The sequence below is a fragment of the Prionailurus bengalensis genome, chromosome B2, assembly GCF_016509475.1.
Source record: "Prionailurus bengalensis isolate Pbe53 chromosome B2, Fcat_Pben_1.1_paternal_pri, whole genome shotgun sequence".
Lineage (NCBI taxonomy): Eukaryota > Metazoa > Chordata > Mammalia > Carnivora > Felidae > Prionailurus > Prionailurus bengalensis.
Window position 1 is genome coordinate 123149812 of NC_057349.1, and position 27860 is coordinate 123177671.

General features: G+C 41.2%; 1 protein-coding gene and 1 pseudogene across 11 annotated transcripts in view; both read right to left on the reverse strand.

Moving 5' to 3' along the window:
• Window positions 1–27860, reverse strand: part of MAP7 (microtubule associated protein 7) — a 179431-nt gene that overhangs the window by 58062 nt on the left and 93509 nt on the right. For 10 of the 11 annotated variants that reach the window (XM_043593096.1, XM_043593093.1, XM_043593086.1 and 7 more), the window contains exon 2: window positions 6734–6829. In XM_043593096.1, the coding sequence (XP_043449031.1) occupies window positions 6734–6829 (96 nt within the window). Of the gene's footprint in view, window positions 1–6733; window positions 6830–10004; window positions 10082–27860 lie in introns of those variants that run through there. The other variant, XM_043593092.1, reaches the window with a different exon arrangement.
• Window positions 24956–26347, reverse strand: LOC122490392 (annotated as a pseudogene).

Sequence of the window (27860 nt, forward strand, 5' to 3'; positions counted from 1 at the left end):
TACCTATAAAATGGAATAAAAATAGAACCTATCTGACATCACTGTAAGAATTCGATGAAATACTTGAAATGGTGTTAGTATGGTGCCTCGCCCACAAGCTTCAGTAAATTAATTCACTCACTGAACACACGCTGAACATCAACTATGCACCAGGCACTGTTCTATGTGCTGAAAAGAAAGCAGTCGGGAAAACAAAAAGCAAAAAACAAAAATCTCTGCCCTCATGGGAACTGCATTCTACTCAGGGAAACTTGATAACAAGGATAAAAAAGAGATAGAGAATGAGGGGTGCCTGGGTGGCTCAGTCGGTTAAGTGTCTGACTTTGGCTCAGGTCATGATCTCATGGTCCGTGGGTTCGAGCCCTGCATCTGGCTCTGTGCTGACAGCTCGGAGCCTGCTTTGGATTCTGTGTCTCCCTCCCTCTCTGTTCGTCCCCTGCTTGCACTGTCTCTCTTTCTTTCTCTCAAAAATAAATCAAGATTTTAAAAAATTAAAAGAAAAGAGATACAGAATGAAAACAAGGGAAAAATATATTGAATGTTGCATTGAGATAAATGTTAAGGAGACAACAAGAAAGGGGACTGTGACATGGCAGGAAGGGTATGTTTAAGCATTTTAGACAAGAGATCGTAACTTTCACGTGTAGAGTCCTGATGGAAGGGACAGCTAGCTGTGCAGGTGTTCTAGGAGGTGGAAAGCAGGCACAAAGACCCTGTGGCCACAAGTACCTAATGTGTGTAAGAAATGGGGAGATCGAAGAGCCTGGAACGGAGGGAGATCAGAGAGCACTGGGGCCAGATACGCAAGGGCCAAGGCACAGGGCTCGTTGGTCCTGGCAGGGGACTCTGGATTGTACTTGGAGTGAGACGCTGCTGGGAGCTTCCCAGCAGAGACCTACACTAACAGGCTCACTTTGGTACTATATAAAAAAGCAAAATTATAATAACAATGCTGATGAGAATAATGACCTTAAAATCAGGTTTATTTTCTCTTCTCTTAAAATGACGTATTTTTTTAAGATCTCATGTTAAAAATAGAAGCTTACTGGTGCAATACTGCAGACAGCATGGTAGCACTTCATCAACAAATTTAAAGGCTTTATATCCCAAAGGCCTCCTAAATGGCACAGAATTTGCACATTTAGGGGAAATAAAAACTGTACAAAGACCCCTTGGGAGCCTGCATAAACCTGGCAGTGAGAATCATGAGCAAGACTAAGTGATGACATTTTACACCCTTGTTGTTTTAAAGTACGATTTTTAAAAACTGGTAAAAGGACCCCGCAGTAGGTCCTACTTATTATTATAATGACTTATCAGATTTGCTTATTACTTATGAGATTTCACACATTTTTTATATAAGAAAATATTGCTCCTGGCCCCAAAAGGTTTACTTCTGAAGTTTGAAAATGGGCATGTGAGCTCCTGCTCAGGCACTTCGTTAAGGGCCACACACAGGGGTGTTTTACTGTCATTTGTTTTTGGTGAAAAGAAATGACAGCACGACAAATGGCATTTTGAAAAAAAGAGCTGTCTAAGCACAAGTCAAAGTGAAGTTAGATCTCTAATGATTAACTCACCACTTTAGTAATATTCCTTAAACAATGAGGTGTACCTGTTCATAAATATAACTGTAAAACTCAAAAATCAACTTTACTAAAAAAAGACGTGTAAGCACATTGCAGAAAGTCTATAAAAAAGAATTTAACTACTTTGAATTGCATGTATAATTCTGTCACAGGCAATCTATCGATATGAAGGATGTAATGTTGCTAGCTTACTTTCAAGTACGTGCAAATTTCATGCAAAATTTTAAAAAATTTTGAAAGAAGATTTTAATAACACCATATGGGACATGCACTTACCCTCATGTACCCTCTTCTACCCAAACCAATTCTGAGAGCCCCCAATCAATAACTGGTTATCAATATAACCCAATTATGAACTGTAATACTTGCCTTTTAGATACATTTTTGGAAAACAGCAGTGTGAGAGGTGCTTTTTTTGTTTTTGTTTTTTTTTTTGCAAGAGGTGGTTTCTATACTCTCATTTCATATGAAGATTATGCTCATCACATGTAACAAACTGCATCCTGCCTGATCACACAATTTATAAGAAACAAGGTCGTATACGGAGTTGCACAAATATACCAGTTAATCCCTATAAATAAGGCCAATGCTTCCAAGTGCAATGATTCCCACCGATCTTTGAGATCAGGGCTGAAATGATAATCACTATTCAGTACGGGATCAGATTTGAGGAAGTAAAGAAGTAGGGAATAGTGATTGTGATATGCTAGATGATTCTGGTTGGTTTAGGAACCTGGGATTAGCAAATGTGAAATTGTAGAGGGAAAAAGGCATTCAGTTTAAACTGTTTCCATCCTTTTGATTACATCAAGAGAGAGTCACTTTGGTGCTAGGATGCCAATAATACTTATGGCAGATAAAAGATGGCTATGAACGGGGATGGGGAGGAACAGAGCCTTGTTGGTTTTGTTCACGGCTTATTCCCAATCCCAGGACTACACCTGGCAGAAAGGAGAACATTCAGTAAGTATCGAACGAATGAGCAAACAACCTTAGCTAATCTTCAGAGCCTTTAAACTTCCACCAACACGCACCAATAGGGGCAAACAAACAGCTATCTTGTATTTTATAACAGACCTAAGAAAAATATAAATGCTAGCAGTTATAGTTTTAATAACCAAAAACTGATAAAAAAAACATCTTTAAAGATAGATTTCCAAAAAGGACAACATCTAATCGAACAATTCTAAGTAAATAGTGCATTTTCTGTGATTCTTTGTCTCCCTCTCATCTCCATCCTCCTATCACTTTTCCCGGGAACGAAATCACGGTACAGAAAGTAAATGAATAGCATGAACTTTCTCACTGCTTCCTGATTGACCTAACATGGTCAGAAGGCAAAACGGTAAGAGCAACAGAGTGTCCGTGTGAGTCCGCTCACAGCAAGGAGCGCTCTGCATTCAACCTCCTGCCTGTGAGGACTCAAGAGCAGGGTGGCCGCCCACACTGGGGCACTCTTACGTGTGACAGGGAGTGCTGTGGATATCCTGTCTTCGATGACATGTAGAAGCCTGGACCACAAACTAGAACTCAGTGACTCTTGCAGATCAAGAAAGTCAACTCGCTCTGACAAGGCTTTCTCAAGAGCTTTGACTTCCATCTGAGCAACTACTCTTTACAGGGTAGACAACTTCATCAGGGCTTGCATTTTACAAAGCTCTTTCATACACATTATTTTTTCATTCTTCACACTAGCTCCATGAGTTAGCAGAGCATGTGTTCATTCAACGACGAGTTCTTAGGCCTATCTTCCAAATGAGAAAGTGGAGGGAAACGTCTGTGAAAAGGAAGGCGGCACAGCAAAGTGTTGGAGCTAGTTCTTAAAGCCACATCCCTCACTCAGTCCGTGCCCTTGAGCACATCATGGCACCAGGAGAGTCATTACAATGGCAGGATGTAGCAGCCAGGGAAGGCCTGAAAGATTCCAAGGCCTGCATTCCTCTGTGAGGGAAATGATTTATAAACAGTAATGAAATTTTTAGTGGTTCTTTTAAAGACTTGTAGTGGAGGGTGATAAAGGGATAGGAATTAAGAGGAATTTTTAATGAACTTGAGTTTCTGCTTTTCTCAGGTATGTATAGTGCGTTAAGAGACTACAATGTTCTCTTCTGATTAGGTCACACTCTGGATCGTTTGGAGGCAGCTGATGGAGTCCTGAAGAGCCAGCTCCCACTTTGTAGACATGGACAGATCCATGACTTTACAAATGGTCTCTTTTGGTCTGGGTCCAAGTATTCACAGCTGAGAATACTGGTATTTTCTGGAGAACACGAGACATTGTGAGCTCACACTTATAAACCACAAGTGCCTTCCATACACGTTTTAAAGATAAAATATTAACAATCTGAATGTTATTAACATCAAAGAGATGTTCTAGACTTTTCCAATGAATTTTAAGTATCAGAAGGTAAAGGAGGGAAAGACATTTAACTAAAATTTACTGAAATAAAAGAGACTCTGAGAAATCATTTGGTCAGGATGCCCATATCAGGTGAGAGCAATACTCAAAATATCCCAAAATTTAGCACATACTTTACTGTTTTTTCAAGTTCTGGAGAATGAAAATTAATAAACTGCTCTAGACAGACATTCCCATGACTTGTATCCCATAAATTAAAGGTTTTACTCAAGCCTCACCATCCAACATGAAATCTCTTATATCATCCATTGGAGATACTAAAGAAAATAACATGGTGGTTTTAAAAATGAGACCCGTTGACGAACCTCTGCTTATCTGTATATACAAGAAAGCAGACACATGATGCTTAAAAGGTCTAATCTGAATGGTCGGGGGGGGGGGGTGATGGGCAAAATGGGCAAGGGGAGTGGGAGATACAGGCTTCCAGTTACAGACAGAAGTCGTCGCAGGGATAAAAGGGAATATAATCAATGATACTGTAACAGTGTTGTGTGGTAACAGATGGTAGCGACACTTGTGAGTATAGCGGGACTAGTAGAGTTTTCCAATCACTATGTGATACACCTGAAACTAATGTAACACTGTGTGTCAACTATACTAAAGAAAAAAAAAAGATAATATGAAATGAAATGTCTCCCTCATTTAACTTGACTTTAGCAATATAATTTTTTTTTAACGTTTATTTATTTTTGAGACAGAGAGAGACAGAGCATGAATGGGGGAGGGTCAGAAAGAGAGGGAGACACAGAATCTGAAGCAGGCTCCAGGCTGTGAGCTGTCAGCACAGAGCCCGACGCGGGGCTCGAACTCAGGGACCGCGAGATCATGACCTGAGCCGACGTCGGACGCTCAATCGACTGAGCCACCCTGAGCCGACGTCGGACGCTCAATCGACTGAGCCACCCAGGCGCCCCATTGACTTTAGCAATATAAATCAAATGGCTCTATAAAGACATGGCCGTGTGAGGTGGGAAGATTTTTTTTTGGCCTTTGTAGTCTCTAGGCACTCTACATCTCTTTCTTATCACACTGCAAATTCGGTGTTAGAATGACCTATTCATAGACTGGTTTACTCCATCACACTGTCAACCAGAGGGTATGGATTATGTTTTTTTTTTTTATTAAAAAAATTATTTTAATGTTTATTCATTTTTGAGAGACAGAGCATGAGCGGGGAAGGGGCAGAGAGAGAGAGGGAGAGACAGAATCTGAAGCAGGCTCCAGGCTCTGAGCTGTCAGCACAGAGCCCGACATGGGGCTCGAACTCACAAACCGTGAGATCATGACCTGAGCCGAGGTCGGTCGCTCAACCGACTGGGCCACCCAGGCGCCCCTATGTTTTTTTTTTTTTAATAATAAATCCCTTAGAGCTTAGATAGTGCTAACACCAGATGAATAAACAAGGTATCAAGACATAAAAGCATGAACTCCACAGTAAAGAATGGTAGAAATTAGAAGTGATGGTTGGTGGGGAAAGCAAGGGGACAACAGCACCTACCATTCAGCTATGTTTAATTCCCACGGTAAAACAAACGAGGTTTTCATGCTAAAGGGCTCTGCTTCTACAAGGATCCTCACCTGAGTACAAGAACACAAGTCTACCGGAATAAGGCCTGTGAGGACAGGGATCCTGTTTTGCTCACCCTGTGCCTCTCATGGTCCCGGGGAACAGAACAACTACTCAATCAGTAGTCGATGGTGGTTGAGTGGTTGGCGGATAAATGAATGGATGAAAAGGTAAACTGATGAAACGGTGAATCTCAGCCTGCTAATTAAAATTCCGTTGAACCTACATACACATCATTTCCTGTGAAGGGCTGCTCATGCAATACCTGCAACAGCACTGTATATTTGTCCTTCTTCTAAGTAACAAGCCAGAGTCATCTGCTCTGTTAAGATCTTTTCCCACATGGACCCCACCCCCTACAACAAAACTAGGTATAATGGGAAATGTTTCCGTTGAGACTAGAAAGAGTTATTTCCATCTTGATTCTCACTGTTCTTGAGTGACTTCAGTCTTAGATGCTGCCTGAAGCAGGTTTCTGATGCCCTCGTGGGTTGTGCACCTGGGCCTGTGCCCTCCTCTTACTGTTTACCACCAGACTGGACATAGGTCTCTCCCGAGGACCACACAATGACTGCTGGATACCTGGAAGCAGCTTCATCGTCTATTCAACTCTTTATGTTTACAGACTCTTTGCTTCTTTGTATCACTGAATGGAACAGACCATGAATCACAGGTTATTAAATGAAATTACTGTGTAGGTGTACAATCATTGCAGGGAATAGGGAACAAAAAGATAATTCTAGACCAGCTTTGCTATGTGTGAAGATTGCCTTAAATGGTTTTTGAAAATGTCACAAAAAAGATATGCGATAATGTACCTGGGCACATAGATACAAAAAAATTGTGTCATATGCATCATTTCAAAAGAGAATAGTAAAATGATTACCTCTTATACATTGTTTGGCAGTAAACAAGGCACCCACACACATCATTCTCACCGACTGTCAAAATGATTCTGAGAGATAAGCAGGGCATGTATTTGAATCTCCATTTTAAATAGAAAAAAATCGAGGCTTTAAGAGGTTCTCTGACTTACACAAGCCAGTATGAGTGTGTGTCTTTTGGTAACAGAACCACAACCAAGCTCCTAAATTCTAGCAATGCCTTAAGGCTTTAGGGACAACGTTTTTTTTCTACAGCAAACACGATGTATAGTACCTGGTTTATTTCCTGAGTAGTTGCTATTTTGTCCTGAAATAGCAGAGGGCCGGTTGGAGGCGGTTTTCTTATCATGCACTTTGTAGCTGTCAGGTGCTATACGAATGAGACAAAAGAGAAAAGACATATTTAGTTTCTTAAAATTTATTCAGAAACATTCACCTAGTCAACGTTTGCTGCTAACCTTTGTGTTGGGTACTAGGCTAGATTCAGGAAATAAAAAGACGAAGCCATTACAACTCTTGCCCGTTCAGTGGTTAACGACACATCCCCAAATCAATGGCCACGGCTCCACCAATCCTATAGAAGTGGCAAGTTCAAGGGTCCATGAAATCATTTACCCTGGTAGTCCCAGTTTATACATAAAGCAACCATGTGGAGGCATGACTGCTATCCAAAGTCTCTGATCTTACTTCTTACAAAGTTCATGCATTAGGAACCCCCAAAATTCCAAGAACATATAGGTCACCAAAAAGGAACCAGGAGATATAATTCACCAGGATTTTGAAAAAGCCTCTGACAAAAGTTCCATAACAAAGATTATTAAACAGACTAAGGGAAATGTATTCTAGGAAAGGAATGAAGAGGAGAAATACCAGGTAATTGCTTATATCAAGTATAGATCCTATACTTTAAATATATTGCTCTTTTTTCTTTACCCATATCACTTTATTTAATGTATTTTCAGAGGATATTTAAAGGATGTCTGCTACTGTTTCAGATACAAATCATGCCAAAAACCAAGCCGGTGAGTTTCCCTGCCTCCTACTCTCTGCCTTAAAACCTGCACTGCCCCGTCTTCCCCACCAATTAAGGCAATTCCATCCTTCCACATGATCATACCCCAAACCCTGGACTCATCCTTGACTCCTCTCTTGCTATCACTCCCCACGTTCAATCTGTTTAGTAAGTTCTTTCAGCTCAACCTTACAAAACATCTTGCCACCTCTACTGCTAGCTTTATGGTCATTTCCTCCCTGTGTGGTTGCAATATCCTCTTACCCAGTCTCCCCGATCCTCCCACGGACCCCTGTTAGTCTATTCTCATCTCAGCAGCCAGAGTGATCCCATTAAAACACAAGTCACATCACTCTTCTGTTCAAAACTCTCCAACAGCTCCCACTCTGCTCAGGGTAAAACCCAAGGTCTCCACCATGGCCCAGAAGGTACTATATGGTCTGGCCTTTACCTTGTGCCACCTTCCCTCTTAATTACTCAGTCTAGTGATACTCAGTTCATCGCAGACCTTTGAGTGGACTTGAAATGTTCTTGTCTCAAATAAGCAGGTGGATTTCTGGGTCTCTGCTCACATATGACATTAGAGTTCTACTGAATTGTTTATACATTTTCAAAGTTTATTTATTTATTTTTGAGGGCAGGAGGGGCACACAGAGAGAGAATCCCAAGTAGGCTCTGTGCTGTCAGCGCAGAGCCTGACGTGAGGCTCGATCCCACTAACTGTGAGGTCATGACCTGAGCCAAAATCAAGAGTTGGATGCTTAACTGACTGAGCCACCCAGGCACCCCCCATTCTTGAATTGTTTGAAGTACCACCCCTACCACTCATCACCTCGCACACCTAAGCCTGCTTTGTTTGCAGCCCTTGCCCCCTGACATATTACATGTTAGCTCCCTCTCCATGAGGCTGAGGAAATTGACACTATCTAGAAAACAAGAATTGTTTGCCCAAGAATTTTTTAAACTGAAAGGGTGCTATAATAATTATGCTTCAAGAAGACTAAATTTAAAAACTATACTCAAGGTGTATTAAAAACAAATCACTAAGAAAATAAATTCCCTAAATTTACCTTTGACATCTACATGGGGAATGCACCAAATTTTTGTGGCTCTCTTTTAATTACATATAGTGTTAGCTGTGGAAAATCAAAGACTAAATAGTAAAATTATCTTATACAACTCTTTTAAAATCGCCCAGTTTTGATCTGTTTACTTCAAATAACAGCTTAAAACACAAATATTGATCGACTGAAGTCTTATTTATTAAGCTTCCTTTGCTTTATTTGCAAGGAAAGGTCTGTAAAAGATACAGTAAAAATGAGCAGATAGCAAACAAAAAATTAAACAGCAAAAGGCCTCACTCAGTGGTTTCTGATAGGACTTTGCTACTAGAAATTTTACCAGGCAAGCTACCACTGGAAAAGAGCAACACTGTACATAGTTGACACATAGGCCCTGACACTGATCCGGAAGGGAAATCAGAAAGTAGGTTGGCTCCTTTAATGCTGCAACATATCCTCTCATCCCACTTGCCAAGAATTAGTTGCCAGTTATCACCATGTGGCAGGTGAAACCCATGCTGGTCAGTCTTGACCTCTAGTCTCACATCTTTAGAGATAGCCTCTAAAAATAAAAAAATAAAAAAAAAATGACTGTATTTGGAACCTTTGTTGCTTACTGTGTATAGAACAATCTTTCTCCTTATTCTGCAAGTTAATCTTATTAAAATTGCTCATAAATAAGTTAGTTGTTAAGTAACATAACAGAAGGAAGCAGAATGCAACACATACTTGGAGTACTAGGATTATAATTTTCTTTTTGTTATATAGCTACCTCCAGAACTCAGGAAGTAAAGCCTTAATTAGTAAGCTTTTTAAGAATCTTCTATTTATTATTTTTAGTTAACTGACAAGGACTCAGAGTGATTTGATTAGAATATATTTCAGACGTATTTCTTTCTTTCTTGCCTTACTATATCTGACATAATTTAATCTTTCTCTGGTGATTGCCTATCTGCTGTGTCCCCAGGTCCTGACAATAGACATCAATCCTAACTGAATATTACATAAGAGTCTCCTCTGAAGGAGATTAAAAAGGCTGAAACACATGTTCAGTCCACGTGATTATTCCAAATAATAACTAATAAAAAGCTTCTTCTGGGTGGGGGAGGGAGGGCTATACTTGCTTTATTATCTCGAAATTCAAATGTGAAAAATACATTTCTGTCAAACTGGAGGTCTGGTTACTCAAATCCCCATCTATCTGCATCTGACTTCCATTGGATCTGCTCCAGCTGAACATCTATCTGCCTGCCCTCTTTATTACTATCTGAATCTCAGTAATTCATTTCTATTCCAGAAGACTTCCTATTCATTCTATCCCAGAAGACTTTCTGAGTCCTGTTTATAACAAGACAAATTTAAAATCTTAAAAATGTTTATGTGCATGAAAAACCAACACTTAACTTAGTAAAATAAAAGTAATTTAAAAAATGGTCTGTTTAGTCCAAGATTATATACTGTTAATGTCTAACCTGTAGGCTGGACATTCATCTGAAGTCTTTAGGTTATCTTTCTGCTTTTCTATCAGTCTTTCCCTTCCACCGCTGTAAGAGTTCTTATTTCTCCAAACACCTCTCTGGTTGACACTCTATTGTGATAAGAGGGAAGATATAAAGTCAAACAGATCTGGGCTCAGGTGATATTCAGGAAGTTTCTTGACTTCTCTGAGTAGGTAAGTGTCTGTGTGTGGGGGGGGGGGCATACTGCCTACTCACAGGGCTGCTGGGAAGATTAATGGAAAACATGTATGTTAAGAATCTGCCATACGGCTTAGCACACCGACAGGTGTTTAACAACCATTCCTTTTCTCTCTTTCCCCCTTCCATGGAGGTCCCGGGCCCCCCACACCCACAACACTTGTGTGGTGTAGCAGTGTGTTTGCAAGCTTTGAGGAAACAGTATGTGCTTTGGTGTCAGGTGACCTGGCTGTGTCCTAAATGGGCTGTGAATCCTCAGCAGACTTAACCTCTCCATCTTAACTTTCCCATATGTGAAGAGGGACGATGCTTACTTTCAGGGCTGTGAAAATTAACGAGACCCCCGGGCCTACCACGAGGCTCAATATATGGTAGAAAGCATTTTTTGGCGCTCTCCTTATTCCCTACACAAATGTGGGAAACTGGATTTCTGTGTCTTCAGGGCTTTGCTTACCCAGCACCAACAGGGACGGTAAACTTGTGTCAACTTGGTGACAGTGGTCCTGGGGTGCAAAGTCTGACTCACCTGCTGGCTTCAGAGTTTTTTTTTTTTTTTTTAACAATCACACCTCTTGGGGGCCCTCAGGTAGGCCAGGCTTGTTGGTATGGGTTTTAGGGTACAAGCTTCCTTTGGAAGAGGTAATCCTCAGTGTTTCTGGGACTTACAGAGATAACAGTTTTCCGAGATTTTTTTTTTTTTTTTTTAGAGAGCGAGAGAGAGCAGGGGAGGGACAGAAGGAGACAGGTGAGGGAGAGAGAATGAGAGTCTCAAGCAGGCTCCGTGCTCAGCGTGAAGCCCAACGCGGGGCTCAATCCAGCAACCATGAGACCATGACCTGAGCCGAAATCAAGACCAGACGCTTAATCGACTGAGCCACCCAGGCGCCCCAAAGAAGTGACAGATTTGAGTCAGAGATTGAGCACCATCCAGGTCAGAAGGGATTAACAACTGAGGACCTGAAATGGAACTTCCTTCTTTTTTCTTCCCTCTCTTTTTAAAGACTTTATTTTTAAGTAATCTCTGCACACAACGTGGGGCTCAAAGTCACAACCCCAAGATCAAGAGTCACATGTTCCACTGAATGAGCCAGCCAGGCTCAGATTTAATGCCCTTCAAGTTACCATCACATTAGGTAAAATGAGCCTAAAAAAAAAAAAAGAAAGAAAGAAAGAAAGAAAGAAAGAAAGAACAAACCCAAACCCTTCATTATAATAATGGGAAATAAAATCTTGTATTTTGGTTATAAAACAAAGTACAGGGAATTTCACTACTTGAGAACACAATGAAAATAATTTATTTAAGATTTCCAACATTTAAAAAACTGGAAATCCTAGACGACTAGCAGACAGGATTGCATATACCATTTTTTATTTTATCATTAAAAAAATACCATTTTTTAAATGACTCAGGTGATTTTCCAGGATTAATTTGAATCTCTTTCATTTTTTTATAAAGAAAACTGAGTCATCCTCCATGATGCTCAATAAGTGTTTGCTAGCCTTGTAAAATCTCTATTGATCTTCCTGCTAGCTTGAAAGCTTTATTCCATTAGTGCCACATCTGAGAGTGTTAAAGAGGAAGGATGCAGAGAAGCATCCTGCGGTCTGGGGTTCTGTCTCTCTCTAAACCACTCTGAAACAAAATATAGAGACGACAGACATTTGGAGCTTTCATCTGGTAAAAATCCTGCAGCTCCAGTAAATGCCCCAGATGCACCTCTAAAATCCATATCCTCTACAATTCACTGTGTTCCTTGCAATGACTTCCCATAAAGGTCACGGGCTCTCACTGCTTTGCTTCTATTTTTGGCTTTATGGTCTGTTGAAGAGTCTCTCTCAACAGATCAAACTAATGGGTCCCAACAAATGCTCAATTTAGTAAAAAAGCTTACTCTGACAAGACATTTATGACTACAACCTTAGGAACCATCCTGAGTTTAAATCTCACTGAATGACATGTGGTCTTGACGTCCACAAGGCTAATGTATTCCTGTCACTATTTTTAACAGAGTTTAGCCATCAGGCCCAGGTCTATATGGGTGCTTCTTTGCTCTATTGTTCAGCTGGACTTGGTGGACACCCGGCTCAGGGTACGCGAACAGCTTTGGGACAGACTAAGAGGACAGAACAAGAGGTTGAACCACGGGCAATTGCCACTTCTGTAGTAAAAAAATGGTTGAATATTGCAACTTCATAGGTCTACCCTAAAAGATTCAGTTTGCCTGTGCGGGAAAGACTTAGCACAGCAGGCGTCAGGGAGCTCTCCTTTGAAAGGCCTGGTTTTGCTCCAATAACTCTTAGCTCTGAGTCTGACTATAAGCGGAGTCCTGAATCTTCCTAATGAATGAATCACAGAGCCTGGGGTGGTCTTGACAGACCCTTGGCACACTAAAAAAATTACTTATTTGAAAATGTGACTACAGAACACAGTTGTGGCTGGCAGTTGAAGAATGTTATTGTTTAGAAAAAAAAAAACAACAGAGAACGAGTACAGAGTACTTTTCAGGCAATTCAGCGTTTCACCTAAAATCTTCTGCTGTAGCATCCTTTTACTTATTTACTTGACCGTTAAATTTTGTTCTGATAGAGCTGCCAGGAGTATTGCAACATAGATATTAAAGGTTTTATCCAATGTTATTAATGACATTTGCATCATAACAAGGACAGAAAGCAAACCTCAAATGACTCTTCTGATTGTTCTACATAATGGAGAGCTTCTCAGTTTAAATTCCTCATAATTGTATGTGAAATTATAGGAATGGTGAGGCTCAAGGGAGCTGACACCAGACAAACCTGGGTTCAATTTTCTGCTTTACCTTTGTTTTCTTATTACTGGCAGACAGCACTCGACTCGGGGACACCTTGTGCTCAGGACTGGGAAGAAAAATTAATGTGTCTCCTGCTACCACTTTTCTTTTTCTGAATCCCTAAATCCCTAATTCTAGGTTACCTCTTCAAACTCTGTTTTGGAGCTTCCGATTCCCCCAATATTTTCTCTTCTCTTCAGAAAAGTGGTCTCCTCTTCTGGCCTGAAGCATGCTCTCTATGTTAGTCACTTTCAGGTCTGCATTTCTAAGTATGCTCTCTCAAATACAGTCCCCGTCTCCCACCTCTAGGGAATATATGCTCCTGTATCTGTGTGATCACTGGAAACTATGCCAAAAGGCAAACTAACTGTCCTCACAAAATCAGCTAACCCCGATTGTCAGTCACTTTGTTACCGTATCAATGGAACCACCACACTCCCAGGGTCAGAAATGTTCATTTTTTTTCCAATAAACATTTACAGGCACACTCACGGGCCAGCCACCGTACCGTGCACAAAGAGCACAAAGATCAGAGGACACAACATCTACTTGCAAGATGCTTATTAACTTTTGGAGGAGACAATATGAAAACACATGAAATTGTAGCCATGGGTCAATTCACTTTTTAAAAATCAATATACCACAGAGGATTAATAACCAAGCAAATGATGTAGGTAGTACTACAGGGAGTCAGAGGTGGGAGAAGATACTAAGGGCGTAGTAGTGATACAAAACTTCCATCAGATAAAGCTCTACAAGAATGGAGAGAATCTGTGTAAGTGAAGAGTGAAGCAGAGAATATTTATGGTTGGAGGATGCCATAAGCAAAATTATCTAAGCAATTAAAAAAAAAAGATAATCAGGGCACTGTTCAGTCAGAACAGCAGGTTTAAGACGGTAGGCAGTTGAAAATAAGACAAACAGGCTGAGGTCAATGCCTCCTTGAATTCCAAGTTTGTGTGGACTTTACCCTGAAGGCAGTGAAAGTCACTGAAGTGTGTGCTGTGGGCCTTCTGGCTGTGAGCTACTGTAACTTTGGGGGATTCTGGGTAAATAAGAAGTGAAGCCCTATAACGAGCCTGTTGGAAGTGTATAAAAAGTGCCTACCATCTTAACAGAAACAGTAAAAGGAAACCAGACTAAAACATACATCTTAAGAATTCTGCTTTCTTCATAATTTCATAATTATTCAGATTTTCCCATTCACCCTTAAGATGTACCCAAGAGATAAGTACTTGACCATTAAGGGAACACAGTGACCCAACTGATCACAGTGAAAACCATGCCTGTCTGTCATTGACGCAACACAGAACAGGAAGAATAGTCAGTGCGGTTGTCCAAGAAAGGAGCCCAGGGCAGCGAGGTAGCACCACCCAGGGATCCTCCCTAAGGCTTCAGGGTCTCCTCTGCTTCGAATCCTGCAGGAAATGGGACCCCAGCCACCAACTCCATGGAGCAAGGGCAGTGGGGAGGATGAGGAAATGCAGAATGGAGGACATATGCCTGGTTGGGAAACAGGTGGGGTGTTTTGAAGGTCATTTTGCAGGAAGGTCAAGGAAACAAGATGTGGGCAGAGGCTGACTGGTGTCTTTTATCTTTCATAGATCGCCACAGGATAGGGAAGCAGCCTCTGCATTATGCAAATTTATAGGCATTATGCAAATTTATAGGCAGTGTATATAAGTACAGATGTTGAAAAACAGTGCAGACTCTAATTTGCCCTTCCACACCAGAATAAACCCACTTTGTGGTGTGGTATAAAATCTAGCCACATTTAATTCAACATAGCAATAAGAATAATGAACCATTTATTCAACAATCTATTGCTCATTTCTTGTTGCAAAAACAAATGCAATTAAGAACATATTTGATAATGCATATCAGAGTCTCATGTTTCATTCTTATTAATTCTGCTGACAGAAACAATTCAATTAAGATTTGCTTTTTCTCTGTATTTCATACAGATTAAACAAAAAGTTACGACTTGGTGGCTACCATAGACTGCATGGAGAATTTTAAGTTTAGGGGGAGCTCATTCAAGCAACAATGAACAGTGACTGAGTCATTTTCTGATTACTTCATTTCTGCATAATGAAGAAAAATGAAAAATTTATGGCCATGATAGAAAAGGATAGTCAACCAAAAGACAAAGAAATTTGTCCAATACTGAGATAATACAAACCCAAAACAAAGACACTGGTTTTATAAATACAATTCAGTATTGTCTACAGTTACATGATCCATGGGAACTGAATCCACTAGAAACACTACTCCTCATCTTTAACTATATCATGAAAGCAGAAGAATGGAATAGACACACATAGTTATTTATTAATACTTTATACTCCATCAATGTCCAAAAGGAAGTTGCAAAAGTTACACTGAAACGTCAAAGTGAGCATCAAAAATACTGATCAACCATAAATTTTCACCAAAAAAAAAAAAAAAGATCCAGTTTTTATGTATTAAATCACATATGGAAGGAACAGCATAAATGTTACCTAAATAAGAGCAAAATATAATTCTGTCAAAACAAGTTACCAAAATATTTTTAAGGGATCAGGAGTGGGCAGCTTGTTTGCCTCTGAAGAGCTCTCATCACAAACCATTGTGCTCTGAGCTTAAAGAACCCTAGATGGTCTCCAATTAAATGGAGCTGGAGTTATTTGGTCTTTGACACTTGGCAGGGTGCAGTGCTGTGATAATGCTCTATTTGAGAAACCTGAGGGCAGGGGCCATGCCTTTCATCCTTAGGATCTCCAACTTCAGCGTTTAGCTCGCTATCTGGCACATATGTGACACTGAACAAATGCTTGAAGGGGATGAGAGATGGCTGGAGGGTGGGTGGTGTACCCCGACCAAATTGTGGCAACAGCCCAGAAAGGGAAAGCATTCTTGACGAGTAAAAAGAAAAAGTATACACGTGTTCATTTTCGATGGCTGCTAAGATTATAGACAAAAGGTGACCAAAAGGATTGCCAGATTACAGTCATACTCACTCTGTGTCAGGAAAAAACCCAGAAAATACTTAATGTAATTCTAGCCTGGTTTTGATGTGACCTCAGGCAAGCCTCAAAATCAAATGACTGCTTTTGCAGCCATATAATAGAAAGGTCTGCCCAGTATCACTTCTAGTGGGTATTCTGGGAATTGGAGCGACAAACTCCAAATACAACAGAATATTGCCTGGACTGCATGGGAAGAAGCAGGAAAACATTACAGCCTCTGTTGGAAATATCGGAAAGGTTACAAAACAAGCATTTCAGCTTGGAGGCATCTGTAAACCCCAACATTTTCCCAAAGCAACAGATTTAATCGATCTGTTTTGATAATCTGCTAAAAAGACAAACATCCATTCTAGCTGAAATGAAGAAAACCACTGTTTAGAAAAGCACACGTCCCATATGTTTTTTTGTGTAGACTATTGGGAATCACTTCTTCAGCTGTTTTGTTTACCACTAAAAGCAGCTACTTGATTCACGGTACAAACCCCTGATACAGTGGGCTGACTGGAACAAACGTGACATCCTTTAAAATCCAACCGAAAACACTTTGATCTAAAAACAAATAAATAAAACAAACAAAATCCTTCCTTCAGCCAGATGGCAACATTATAAATAGAACAGAAAAGGCAGCATCTTCCACCTGCATTAATATGAACCAGATTAAAAGGCGAGCCTCTTCATCCCCATGGGTGATGTACCTTCCTGGTGATTTATCACCAGATGCTAGCTGCTGCACAAATTATCTCTTTCTCTGCTCTATAATACAAGTAATGTTTATGACTAAGCAAAGATGGGCGCAAAGTACAGAAAAGAGGAGGAAAGCCTAACCATATTAAAAGTTTCCTAGTTACACTGAGAAATAGAAAATTAGCTATAGTCTCTGTAATTTACCAAGTTTCAACAGCTGGATAGGGAGTTTATCAAATTAGACCCAATTCAATTAAATCCAATGTGTAATTAAAAGCAACTATTTAAATAACTTGGAGAAAAACAATTACTACTCAACTTCATTACTCTGCTTAATTAAAGTAACCAACTGAAAGAAGATCCTTTTACTTTTAGCAGGATAATGATTTATTTTAAGAAGAAAACTAAAATTGCTGATGCCAACAGTTTACAAATGATTACTACAGGCCACAAAATAGAAAAGCTTTCATACTTAAATACAAAATAAAATTATCAAGGTAGAAGATGTATATATAGTTCTCTGAATCCCAAATAAATAACACAGTTTTAAACATTAGTTTTGCAAAGAAATGTGAATGTAATTTTAATCCTGTACTATTGAGTTTAATCTGTGAAAAAAACCACATATATAAGACTGCAGAATATCAATAATTAACTCCTCCTCCTCTGCACAACAGTAAAATACTTAACCCTAAATTTTCTTATGCAAACTCAGAAAAATGCAATAGGAATGAGTGATAACTGATGAAAGGTTAAGGTTATTCCAATTCATTTCAGGTAACAGGAGAACGTTTAACCTCCTGTTAAATTGTTTAAAATTATGCGCCAACCCATGGGGCATCTGGTGGCTCAGTTGTTGGAGCGTCCGACTTTAGCTCAGGTCATGAGCTCATGGTTCATGAGTTCAAGCCCCACGTCGGGCTCTGTGCTGACAGCTCGGGGCATGGAGTCTGCTTCAGATTCTGTGTCTTCCTCTCTCTCTGCCCCTTCCCTGCTCATGCTCCCCTGCTCATGTCTCTCTCTCTCTCAAAAATGAATAAACATAAAATTTTATTTTTCAATTATGGGCCAATCTAGTCTCCCACCGCTGTCACTTCTACATCTGCCTCCTCTCGTGTTTCCCTCTCTTGTTGGAACATCAGCCTTGCCATCTCTTCAACAGTTTAAATGCAATCCATCTTTTTTCTTTCTTCTTCTTTTTAATATCTTTTTTAAAAGGTTTATTTATTTTGAGAGAGAGAGAGAAAGAGAGAAAATGAGCAGGAGAGGGGCGGAGAAAGGGAGAGAGAGAGAATCCCAGTGCAGAGCCCAATGCGGGCTCGAACTCACAAACCATGAGATCGTGGCCTGAGCCGAAACCAAAAGTCAGAGGCTTAACAGAATGAGCCACCCAGGTGCCCCAGCTTTTATTTTTTAGCGAAGTTTTAGGTTCACACCAAATTGGGTGGAGAGTTCAGAATTCCCATATGCCCCCTGCCTCCACATATGCACAACCTCCCCCATTAGCAACAATATACTGCACTACGGTGGTACATTTGTTTCCATCAATGAACCTATACTGACATATCATTATCACCCAAAGCCCACAGTTCACAGAGCTCACTCTGGGTGTTGTTTTGGGATCTGACAAACATAGAATGTCACGCATTCACCATTACAGCCTGGTAGAGAGTCCAATCCATTTCCCATAGCCCTGCTCAGGTCTCTTTCTCATGAAATCTTTGAAGCTATTCCTACCTCCAACACTTTTCTTTCTCTGACTTCTACTGAGCTCCCAAGTCTGCCTCACACTGCCTGGCACTTGATTTCATTCCATCTTATGTTGTTTTTAGAATGTATGCTTCCAAAAGTTCCCAACACTGCTCATCTCACAGGATGCAAAGCAAAAAATGTGCTTTAGAGTAAAAAACCAAACCCAAACAAAAACACACCTGGGGAAAGGCTTGCTGCATTTCTCTCTTGGAAAGTCATACTGTCAATTTGCATAGGGAAGGCTCTGGGCCATTCCATGCCTGTTACCTAATAAATGTCTACCCAGCACTTTTTTCTTTTTTTTTTTTTTAATTTTTTTTTCAACGTTTATTTATTTTTGGGACAGAGAGAGACAGAGCATGAACAGAGGAGGGGCAGAGAGAGAGGGAGACACAGAATCGGAAACGGGCTCCAGGCTCCGAGCCATCAGCACAGAGCCCGACGCGGGGCTCGAACTCACGGACTGCGAGATCGTGACCTGGCTGAAGTCGGACGCTTAACCGACTGCGCCACCCAGGCGCCCCAACTTTTTTTCTAACAGAACCCTGACTGACCACGACACAGCTCTGGCCAAGAAGTTGAACCCTGCAATTGTTAGGTGGGGTTTCTGAGAATGCTCCTTAAAGGGGACGTGCACTCAAGTGGCATGGCTCCCCACTCTCCCTTTTCTTCCTGTCTTGAAGATGGGTGTGATGTTCAAGGTAGACAGCTGCCTCGTAACCAGAAGGTAAGGCGAGGGGGAAGCTAAGGCAATAACGGAGACCTGGCCCGGACATCTCTGAACTACTGTACTCTTTACTTCCCATATTTCCTGCAGGTAAGAAAAAAGAAAGCTCCTAACTTATTTAAACCACTTTTTATTCAGTACTCACAATTAAAAGCAATCTCTAAACTGACAAGAGTTTCCACTAACTACAGAATGAAGTCCAAGCATGCACCAAAATTTGGCCCCAGTCTATCCTTCTAGTTTCTACTTCCTCCAGTCTGCAAAGCGCAACACCTCAATCCTAGGCGCTGAGGGCTGGAGGCGAGATTCCGGATGGGATTTTGAGGCAGGTGAGACTCAGAAAAGGCAGAGGATTTGATGTTAAGTGGGGGGACAGGGGCAATAAAAGGCTCTAAGAACATTGTGTGAATTACTTAGGAAAAACCAACACGCACAAAACGAGGTGGTGGTTAGATGATAAGAGTATCTCCTATGCTGTGTCTTAGAAAACAGCCTGTCATTCGAGGCATTCATAAGTGGGCTGAACACACTGTGGGACTCTGTACGTACTTCCTATTTTCCCCTTCACTTGGTACATCATGGATCTTATGTATTCTAATTTCTTCCAGAAGAAAGCAAAACAGGTGCTGGTTCATCATATTAAAGCAGATCAGCATTTAGTTTTGAAAGTAGCAGGAGGAGCAAAAATTAGGGCAAAAAAAAAAAAAAAAGTAAAAGACGCCAGAGCAGAGTTGCAATAACCTCATCTGTTTTTTGTTTTTTTTTTTAATTTTTTTTTCAACGTTTATTTATTTTTGCGACAGAGAGAGACGGAGCATGAACGGGGGAGGGGCAGAGAGAGAGGGAGACACAGAATCGGAAACAGGCTCCAGGCTCTGAGCCATCAGCCCAGAGCCCGACGCGGGGCTCGAACTCTCGGACCGCGAGATCGTGACCTGGCTGAAGTCGGACGCCTAACCGACTGTGCCACCCAGGCGCCCCTCAATAACCTCATCTGTAATAGAAAGCAGCTCCAAACAACTTGGGAGACAGTGGATTTCTGAGCAGAATGTGAAGGGTTCCCAGAGCACCCCTGGTCATCCAGAACAACTCTTGCCAGCATCCTAAGGCCCTATGTGCAACTCCTCCTGACCACAACAGACTCGCAGATGGGTTACAGTAGGGCTGCATTAGCTTCTCTGTCAGCCCTTTATAAATGTAACCTCAGATGCTGACGAAAATAATAAAAATTCCAATTGATTTAGCTTAATTTTATTTAAAAAATAATTGATGAGCTTTTTGATACTACAGAAAGACTATGAAGACAAAAATTGCAAGGCCCATAATCCCATCACCTGGATAACCCATTTTTTTAAACCTAAAAAAGAAATGCCTATCACACGGTTAGGAAATGCAAATGGTACGTGCAGCTGTAAAAGAAAAAGAGGAAGCCCCTCCCTCCCTCTTTTCTTTCTGGGAAAAAAGTTTCTGTGTTCACGCAGATGTGTTTTCTGTTTATTCAAATCGTCATGCTGCCTAGTCTTCTGTCCCTTTCTTTTCTGTCGATAACTTTACTCAGCCTACTTTTCCAGTTGTTAACTGCACTGCATTTTGCCATTTCCAGTACATGCCTACAGTCATCAGTTATCTTTGTCTCCCCTTCTCTCTAACTTTGAAGTTCTCTGAATCTTCATCCATTTGTGAAACCATCGTCCTGACTGAGTGCTATTTATCTTCCTCTATTAACACTAGCACCTGGTCCCTTGCCCCCGGAGTTGCTGTATTAATCTCCCACAATTTAAGCCTCTTTGCTTCTGCAGGTCTGGACACCACCGAGAAGGTGACCACTTCCAAGGAGGAGGACTACAAAAAAAAAAAAAAAAATCTCCAAGGCGGCTTTACCTCTCTGGGAGAGGCAGGGATGGGGTCTGCGAGGAGCCCTATTAGGGCTGAATCAGAAACTTAAAAACTAGGTTTTATGTGGATTTGCTTACCACTTGTTCCCCTCTCAGTTTTGCAAACCAAACCTGGATCCGTTCAAGCAGCGGCTTCTGCCAACTCTAATAGATGCTGTGGGCTGGGCTGGGATTGAATTGCTTCTCTGGCACCTTCTCTGTCTAGGAAATGGAGCAGTGCAGCAAAGGGGTAGAGCGCTGCCTGGCCGCCCAGGGCCCACTTCAAAGCCAGAATTACAGACTGCTGGGCCAGGGAGCGCGGAGAAGGGCAGAGTGCCAAAGCTCTTCCTCCCTCTGAGCCTCAGCCGGTGGGGACAGGCTGGGGATGAAGGCTGAAGTCACCTGCATGGAGGACGGTGTGGACTCCCACCTAGGGGGCTCCACGCAGATGCTATGTTAGGACTCACACTGCCAGCGACTTTTTGGGATATGTGGTTTGTGGATCCATTCGCATCCATGAAATAATTATGACTCTCATCCTGGAGTGCACAGAAATGTGATGAAGCCAGGACTTTGGTTTGCTCAGAGTAACCAGGGACTCCCGCCAGGACAAGGGACTTAGATGACCAAGCATTTCTTCAGTCCTCTGCAGGAAAGAAAAGGCGAGATTTAAAGCATGGTGTTCTTCTCTCGTCGTTATTATCTTTTTACTGGACCTGGCTTTTTATTTGTTGGATTTCTTTCATTTGCTAGACTCAAAATGTCCCCAAATGGAGGATCTCAAATTCTGGAACCTATCAAATATCTAAATGTAGTAACTGATGAAAACAAATCCAGCTAAAGGAAAGGACGCCAGCCTGAAAGCCCAGGAGCGGTTTCACGGGGCCCTGCGACGCTCAAAAGCACAAAGACGGCTGTGTGGCAGGCGGCAAAACCTGGCGGGCTGTCAGGCCAGACGGGAAGGCTCTTGACAGGCCGGAGCACTGATGACTCCTAGGTTCATGGGCTGCAGCTAATATGCACATGTTCATTTCAAGTATGCTACGTCCATTTCAGATAAGAGAAGCCAATTACAAATTTGCAATCTGCCTAAGCTACAGGTCCCTCAGATTCATCAAGAGCTAAGCCAAACTAAGCTGATAAACGGACTCCTCTGTTCTAAGTGCCTTGGATGCATTTTCTGTGACCGTCTCTTACTGGACAATCTCCACGCAAGGGTTGGTATCGAGGCCGGTTGGAAAAGCCAGAAGGGAGGTGAGGGCGGCTGAGAGGATAAACCCGTAGTGAAAACAGTCAACAAACGCTAAGTGGAGGAAGGAGCTGCTGTGAGCCAGGCTGCCCTCCTTCCATCCCAGGGAGCACCATACTGGTCACTGGCCTGGCTTGTCTCCACACTCTGTTCTTCATCCAAGAACCTGCTCCTAGACAACCCGTTCTGTTTTCAAAATTCCAGTAGAGTCACTGTCAGAAAGGAAAATATTTGAAGAACTGTCTGGGCTTTCTAAAGAAATGTGAATGAATCTCAGTGCAGTCTCTGGGTGCTCCCTCGAACCTGCCCCTTTTTCTGGTCGTACCGAGAACAGTCCATGAATACCATGGCAATGCAGTTTCTTTTTAGTTTACAGATGAAGTACAAGCCCAAGACTTCCTCAAACCTTGTTGTTATTTTACCTCCTTTGTTTTATAGCATTGAAAAGCCTTAGAAAAAGTGCAAGAGGGTGTGTGCTTTCTGTAAAGAGTGAAGGAGAGAGGAGCTGTGCTAATACTGAGTTTGGTCTCCATGGAGACCAAGGAAGGAGGAAAATGATGAGGATGGGGTAGGAAGCAGAGATTGACAGAGAGCACGAAAATCAGCTTTCGAAACAGAATATGAGCAATTTGAGGATAGATCATTTTACCATTAGTTTAGAATTTTAGAAAGTGTTGAATAATTCTGAGCATATTTGTTTCATGAAGATTCTATGATAGCATTACTACATAACTGATGAAACTAGCTTTTGTGGCTCATCAGGTGCATATGTGGTATTTTAATAATGTGAGCGTATGTTCCAGCCTTCAACCTGCCATCCTGCAAATGAACTTCTGGAACATAACCCATATAGCATAAAGAATTGCTTTTTTGTTTGTTTTTTTAAACACTACAATAGTCTAGCAAATATGTATAAGCTAGGGGTCACAGGTGATTATGTTCTAGAGCTAGTTGAGAAAGGAGGTTCACTTCATAAACAAGTATAATTAGTCATTTAGATTTTTTGAATATCTTGTCTTAGAAACAGTCTTTCGTATGTTTCTCAGTTTAGCACCTCTGGATAGGCTATTCAATTTTCTTTAAGCAGATTTTTTTCTAGCAGGCAGGCTGAACTTGACTTTGTAAACAAATATTCAGTAGCAAAAATATGGCAACTACTGATGCTCGAGAGAAACTCCATTTTCCATATGCCTAAAAGACAGCCTTCTTCATCGTTGAAAACACTGTGGACAAGCACTTACTCACCTCACAGCAGGAATGGGAAAGATGAAAAAAACAGCTGATGCTGTCTCATTAGTCAGAGTCGTGTTTTACATAAGGAAACATGCACCATCCCTTTTTAAAACTCACTCCGCTAACTTTAAAACATCTTATTCACAAAAAAAATCACATTAAAGTAGTATGTGGACCACACTAAAACTTATGATCTAGGTCTCTGCACTGAACAACCAGTTACATACAATTTTTGATGTATTAATATCTGTCCTCTATAATAAACCATCAGCCTCAGCTCTATGAGCTTTAGTAACATGAAGGTGTAACTCAACTACACAGAGAGACAGGAATAAATATGAATGACATCGCTGCGTTAATCTTCATCATCAAGGCTGATTTTTAAGTCCTCTGCCTACACTTGAACTGTGCTGGGCTAGACTAGGTGGGCTCGACAGGTAAGCTTCTGAGAGCTCTGGCATAAGTGATGTTTTACTTCTATATCTGGTCAAGTAATCTCTCTATAGCAAAGAAAAAATGTTTCTGCCATGACCTACACGGTGTCAGAAACATTACTGCCTACAGCAAAAATAATGCAGAAGGTACATTCTATTATGTAGTTTTTCAGCAAAGAACTGCCCCCTTGCCCTGTCCCTTCCTCACTCCACTGGGCGGCTGCCACACTGTCCAGTCTGTGTGGAGGTGTTGCTGCTTCCCATCAGAACGAGACTTCCCACGATGACAGCCCAAGCAGCCCCCCTCGTATTCCTTGGAAATTGAACTGGATCAGGTCTGGAGCCCGTTCCACGAGACACCTTGTACTAGCAAGAGCGTCCCAGTACTCACCCAGTATGGACAGAATGGGGACTTCCCTACCTCCAACCCAGAGCCCTTGGCCCCACTCCACACACATGCCAGAAGCCAAACAGCTTTATTCCCAAGAACTTAGTGGACATATCGCCGTGCAGCATAATTCTTCTCTGTGGGCAGTTCCCTAAAACTTACTGCCAATTACAGCCATCAGCACAGGTAGTGCCGATGCTGGGGTTATACAAATAACAATACTGAATGGACTCACACCAACTGGAGATTACTTAGCTAAGTTTGCATGCAAGAATGACCACTTTTAGGAATGCAGATGGAATGCAGTCATTTCATTGGGGTCTACGATAAGACACCTGCTAGCAACACATTTCGGTTTCCACTGATCTGGAAATTATTCTAAACCAGCTTGAAAAGTTTGACTCTGATTTCACTCGGAAAAACAAAAACAAAAAGAACAAAAACCTTAGTCCTTTCATAAGACTCAACTTTACACAAAAAGTCTAGGTTGAATATAAAAGCTAGAAACACTATCCTATTACTATGCAATGTTCAAAATATTGATTATAAATCTTTATATCTTGGCTTCAGATTATTATCAACCTTTTCAGATTACTTAAAACCATGCTTCAAACCCTAATTAGAAATGTCCAACTTAGTATGCAGTACTTCTACTCATTGAACTCTTGCCCCACAGGCTCTCAATCTGCTCTCTTGTCTAGCATCAGATTAACTCCGTGAGGAAGGAAAAGGGGCCCGAGGCTAACAAACGAAATAACTCTACAACACCAAATACCACTGAAAACACTCATAATTGATCCTGTAAAACAGGAGAAACACAGAGTGCTCATTATAAAATCCACGTTCTAAGAAGGAAGTGAGACAGAACCACCAGACAGGGAAAAAATATATGAGCAACAGTAATAAAAACAAGAACTGTGAGAGTCATTCATCAAGCCCCATCTATAGAACAGGCACTGTGCCAGAGGCTTTACATACATCCAGTCTAATTCCTAGAGTCACCTTGCAAGGTAGGCAATTAGTGTCCCCATGTTACACTGAGAACACAGAGACAGAGAATAATGAATGGCTGGAATGCGGTAGGAAGCGAGCTTGGTTTGCCTCCAGAAGGCTGATCGTTGAGAGCAGGTCAGACAAACTCACCTGCTGAACAACCTGGAGAATAACTGAGACCTGGTGCTGAGGCCTGAGAGATGGCCAGGGGCTTTATTATTCCTTTTTCTTTAAATCATGCTTTTTTCTTTTTATTTTATGCAGAATTTACTCCCGGGCCATAAGTTTTTGTTTCTTCGGTTTCTTCTGGCATATCTTTTTCTTCTGTGCAACTTCATCTTCTGGTTTAGGAACAGTCTCTTTTCCAGTGAGGATCATCTCAATGTGTCAAGGAGAGCTCATGTATGGGTTAATCCGACCATGAGCCCCATAAATTCTACACCGCATCTTGGGGGCTTTGTTCACCTGAATGTGCTCAATGACCAGAGAATCTACATCTAAACCCATCTCTCCATTTTAAAGCACGTGCAGTAAAAATTCAGCACTCTTTTCAGGCCACTGACCCTATAGGTCCTACCCCACTGTTTGGCCTGGGTACACCAACCACCTCAACCACTGTAGCGACAGAATGGCACACATTATTTCTGCAGAGTGATGTCTTTCAGATTCTTGGTGGCTTTTCAGGTATGCATACCCTTGATAGCCTGGGCAGTATCATATGTGTTCTTAAAGTGGACACGAAGATTTGAACCTCTTGATTTGCATGATTTTGTTGGGTTTTCCGGGTCAAGTGAATAGCGAACCATTTTCAGAGATCACCTCAGGCCACTTTTCGGAAGAGGAAGCCATTATTATTATTATTATTATTATTATTATTATTATTATTTTCTGATAAGAGAAAGAAACAAGTGACTTTGTGCTTTTGATGAGCTGTCCTGACTTGACCCTAAGGAGAATTTTCTCATCTCCTTTGTGAAAGTTCAACCATGCACATGTAAGTGCACATAAAGTCACAGTAGTTTTACAATTTCACAATATTTCATGCTAATGAAATCTTGATAATGCCTGTTACTTTTAAAGAGAAATTGGGAGGTCTCTAAGACTACAGAAATAGAAGCTAAGACCTTCAGTGAAATCATAGAAAGTAAGCCACATGGGATGAAATCCTGTTTCTCTTTCTTACCGCTCCCTTCCTTAGATTAACTGGAAGGCATAAAATGGATAAAGAAATAATACTCCTAGCAATCTGATACAAGATAAGTGTTTCAACCAAGTGGCACAAAAACAGACTAGATCAATGGAACAGAATAGAAAACCCAGAAATGGACCCACAAACATATGGCCAACTAATCTTTGACAAAGCAGGAAAGAATATCCAATGGAATAAAGACAGTCTCTTCAGCAAATGGTGCTGGGAAAACTGGTCAGTAACATGTAGAAAAATGAACCTGGACCAGCCTCTTATACCATACACAAAAATAAACTCAAAATGGATGAAAGACCTCAATGTAAGACAGGAAGCCATTGAAATCCTAGAGGAGAAAGCAGACAAAAACCTCTTTGACCTTGGCCACAGCAACTTCTTACTCAACACGTCTCCAGAGGCAAGGGAAACAAAAGCAAAAATGAACTATTGGGACCTCAGCAAAATAAAAAGCTTCTGCACAGCGAAGGAAACAATCAGCAAAACTAAAAGGCAACCGACAGAATGGGAGAAGGTATTTGCAAATGACATATAAGATAAAGGGTTAGTATCTAAAATCTATAAAGAACTTCTCAAACTCAACACCCAAAAAGCAAATAATCCCCGGAAGAAATGGGCAAAAGACGTGAATAGACACTTCTCCAAAGAAGACATCCAGATGGCCAACCGACACATGAAGAAATGCTCAACATCACTCATCATCAGGGAAATACAAATCAAGACCACAAGGAGATACCACCTCACACCTGTCAGAATGGCAAACATTAACAACTCAGGCAACAACAGATGTTGGTGAGGATGCGGAGAAAGAGATCTCTTTTGCATTGCCGGTGGGAATGCAAGCTGGTGCAGCCACTCTGGAAAACAGTATGGAGGTTCCTGAAAAAGTTAAAAGTAGAAGTACCCTAAGACCCAGCAATTGCACTACTAGGTGCATATCCAAGGGATATAGGTGTGCTGTTTCGAAGGGGCACATGCACCCCAATGTTTACAGCAGCACTATCAACAATAGCCAAAGTATGGGAAGAGCCCAAATGTCCATCGATGGATGAATGTATAAAGAAGATGTGGTATATATATACAATGGAGTACTGCTTGGCAGTAAAAAAAAAAAAATGAAATCTTGCCATTTGCACTTACATGGATGGAACTAGAGGGTATTATTCTAAGCTAAATTAGTCAGTCAGAGAAAGACAAATATCGTACGACTTCACTCACATGAGGACTTTAAGATACAAAACATGAACCTAAGGGAAGGGAAGCAAAAATAATATAAAA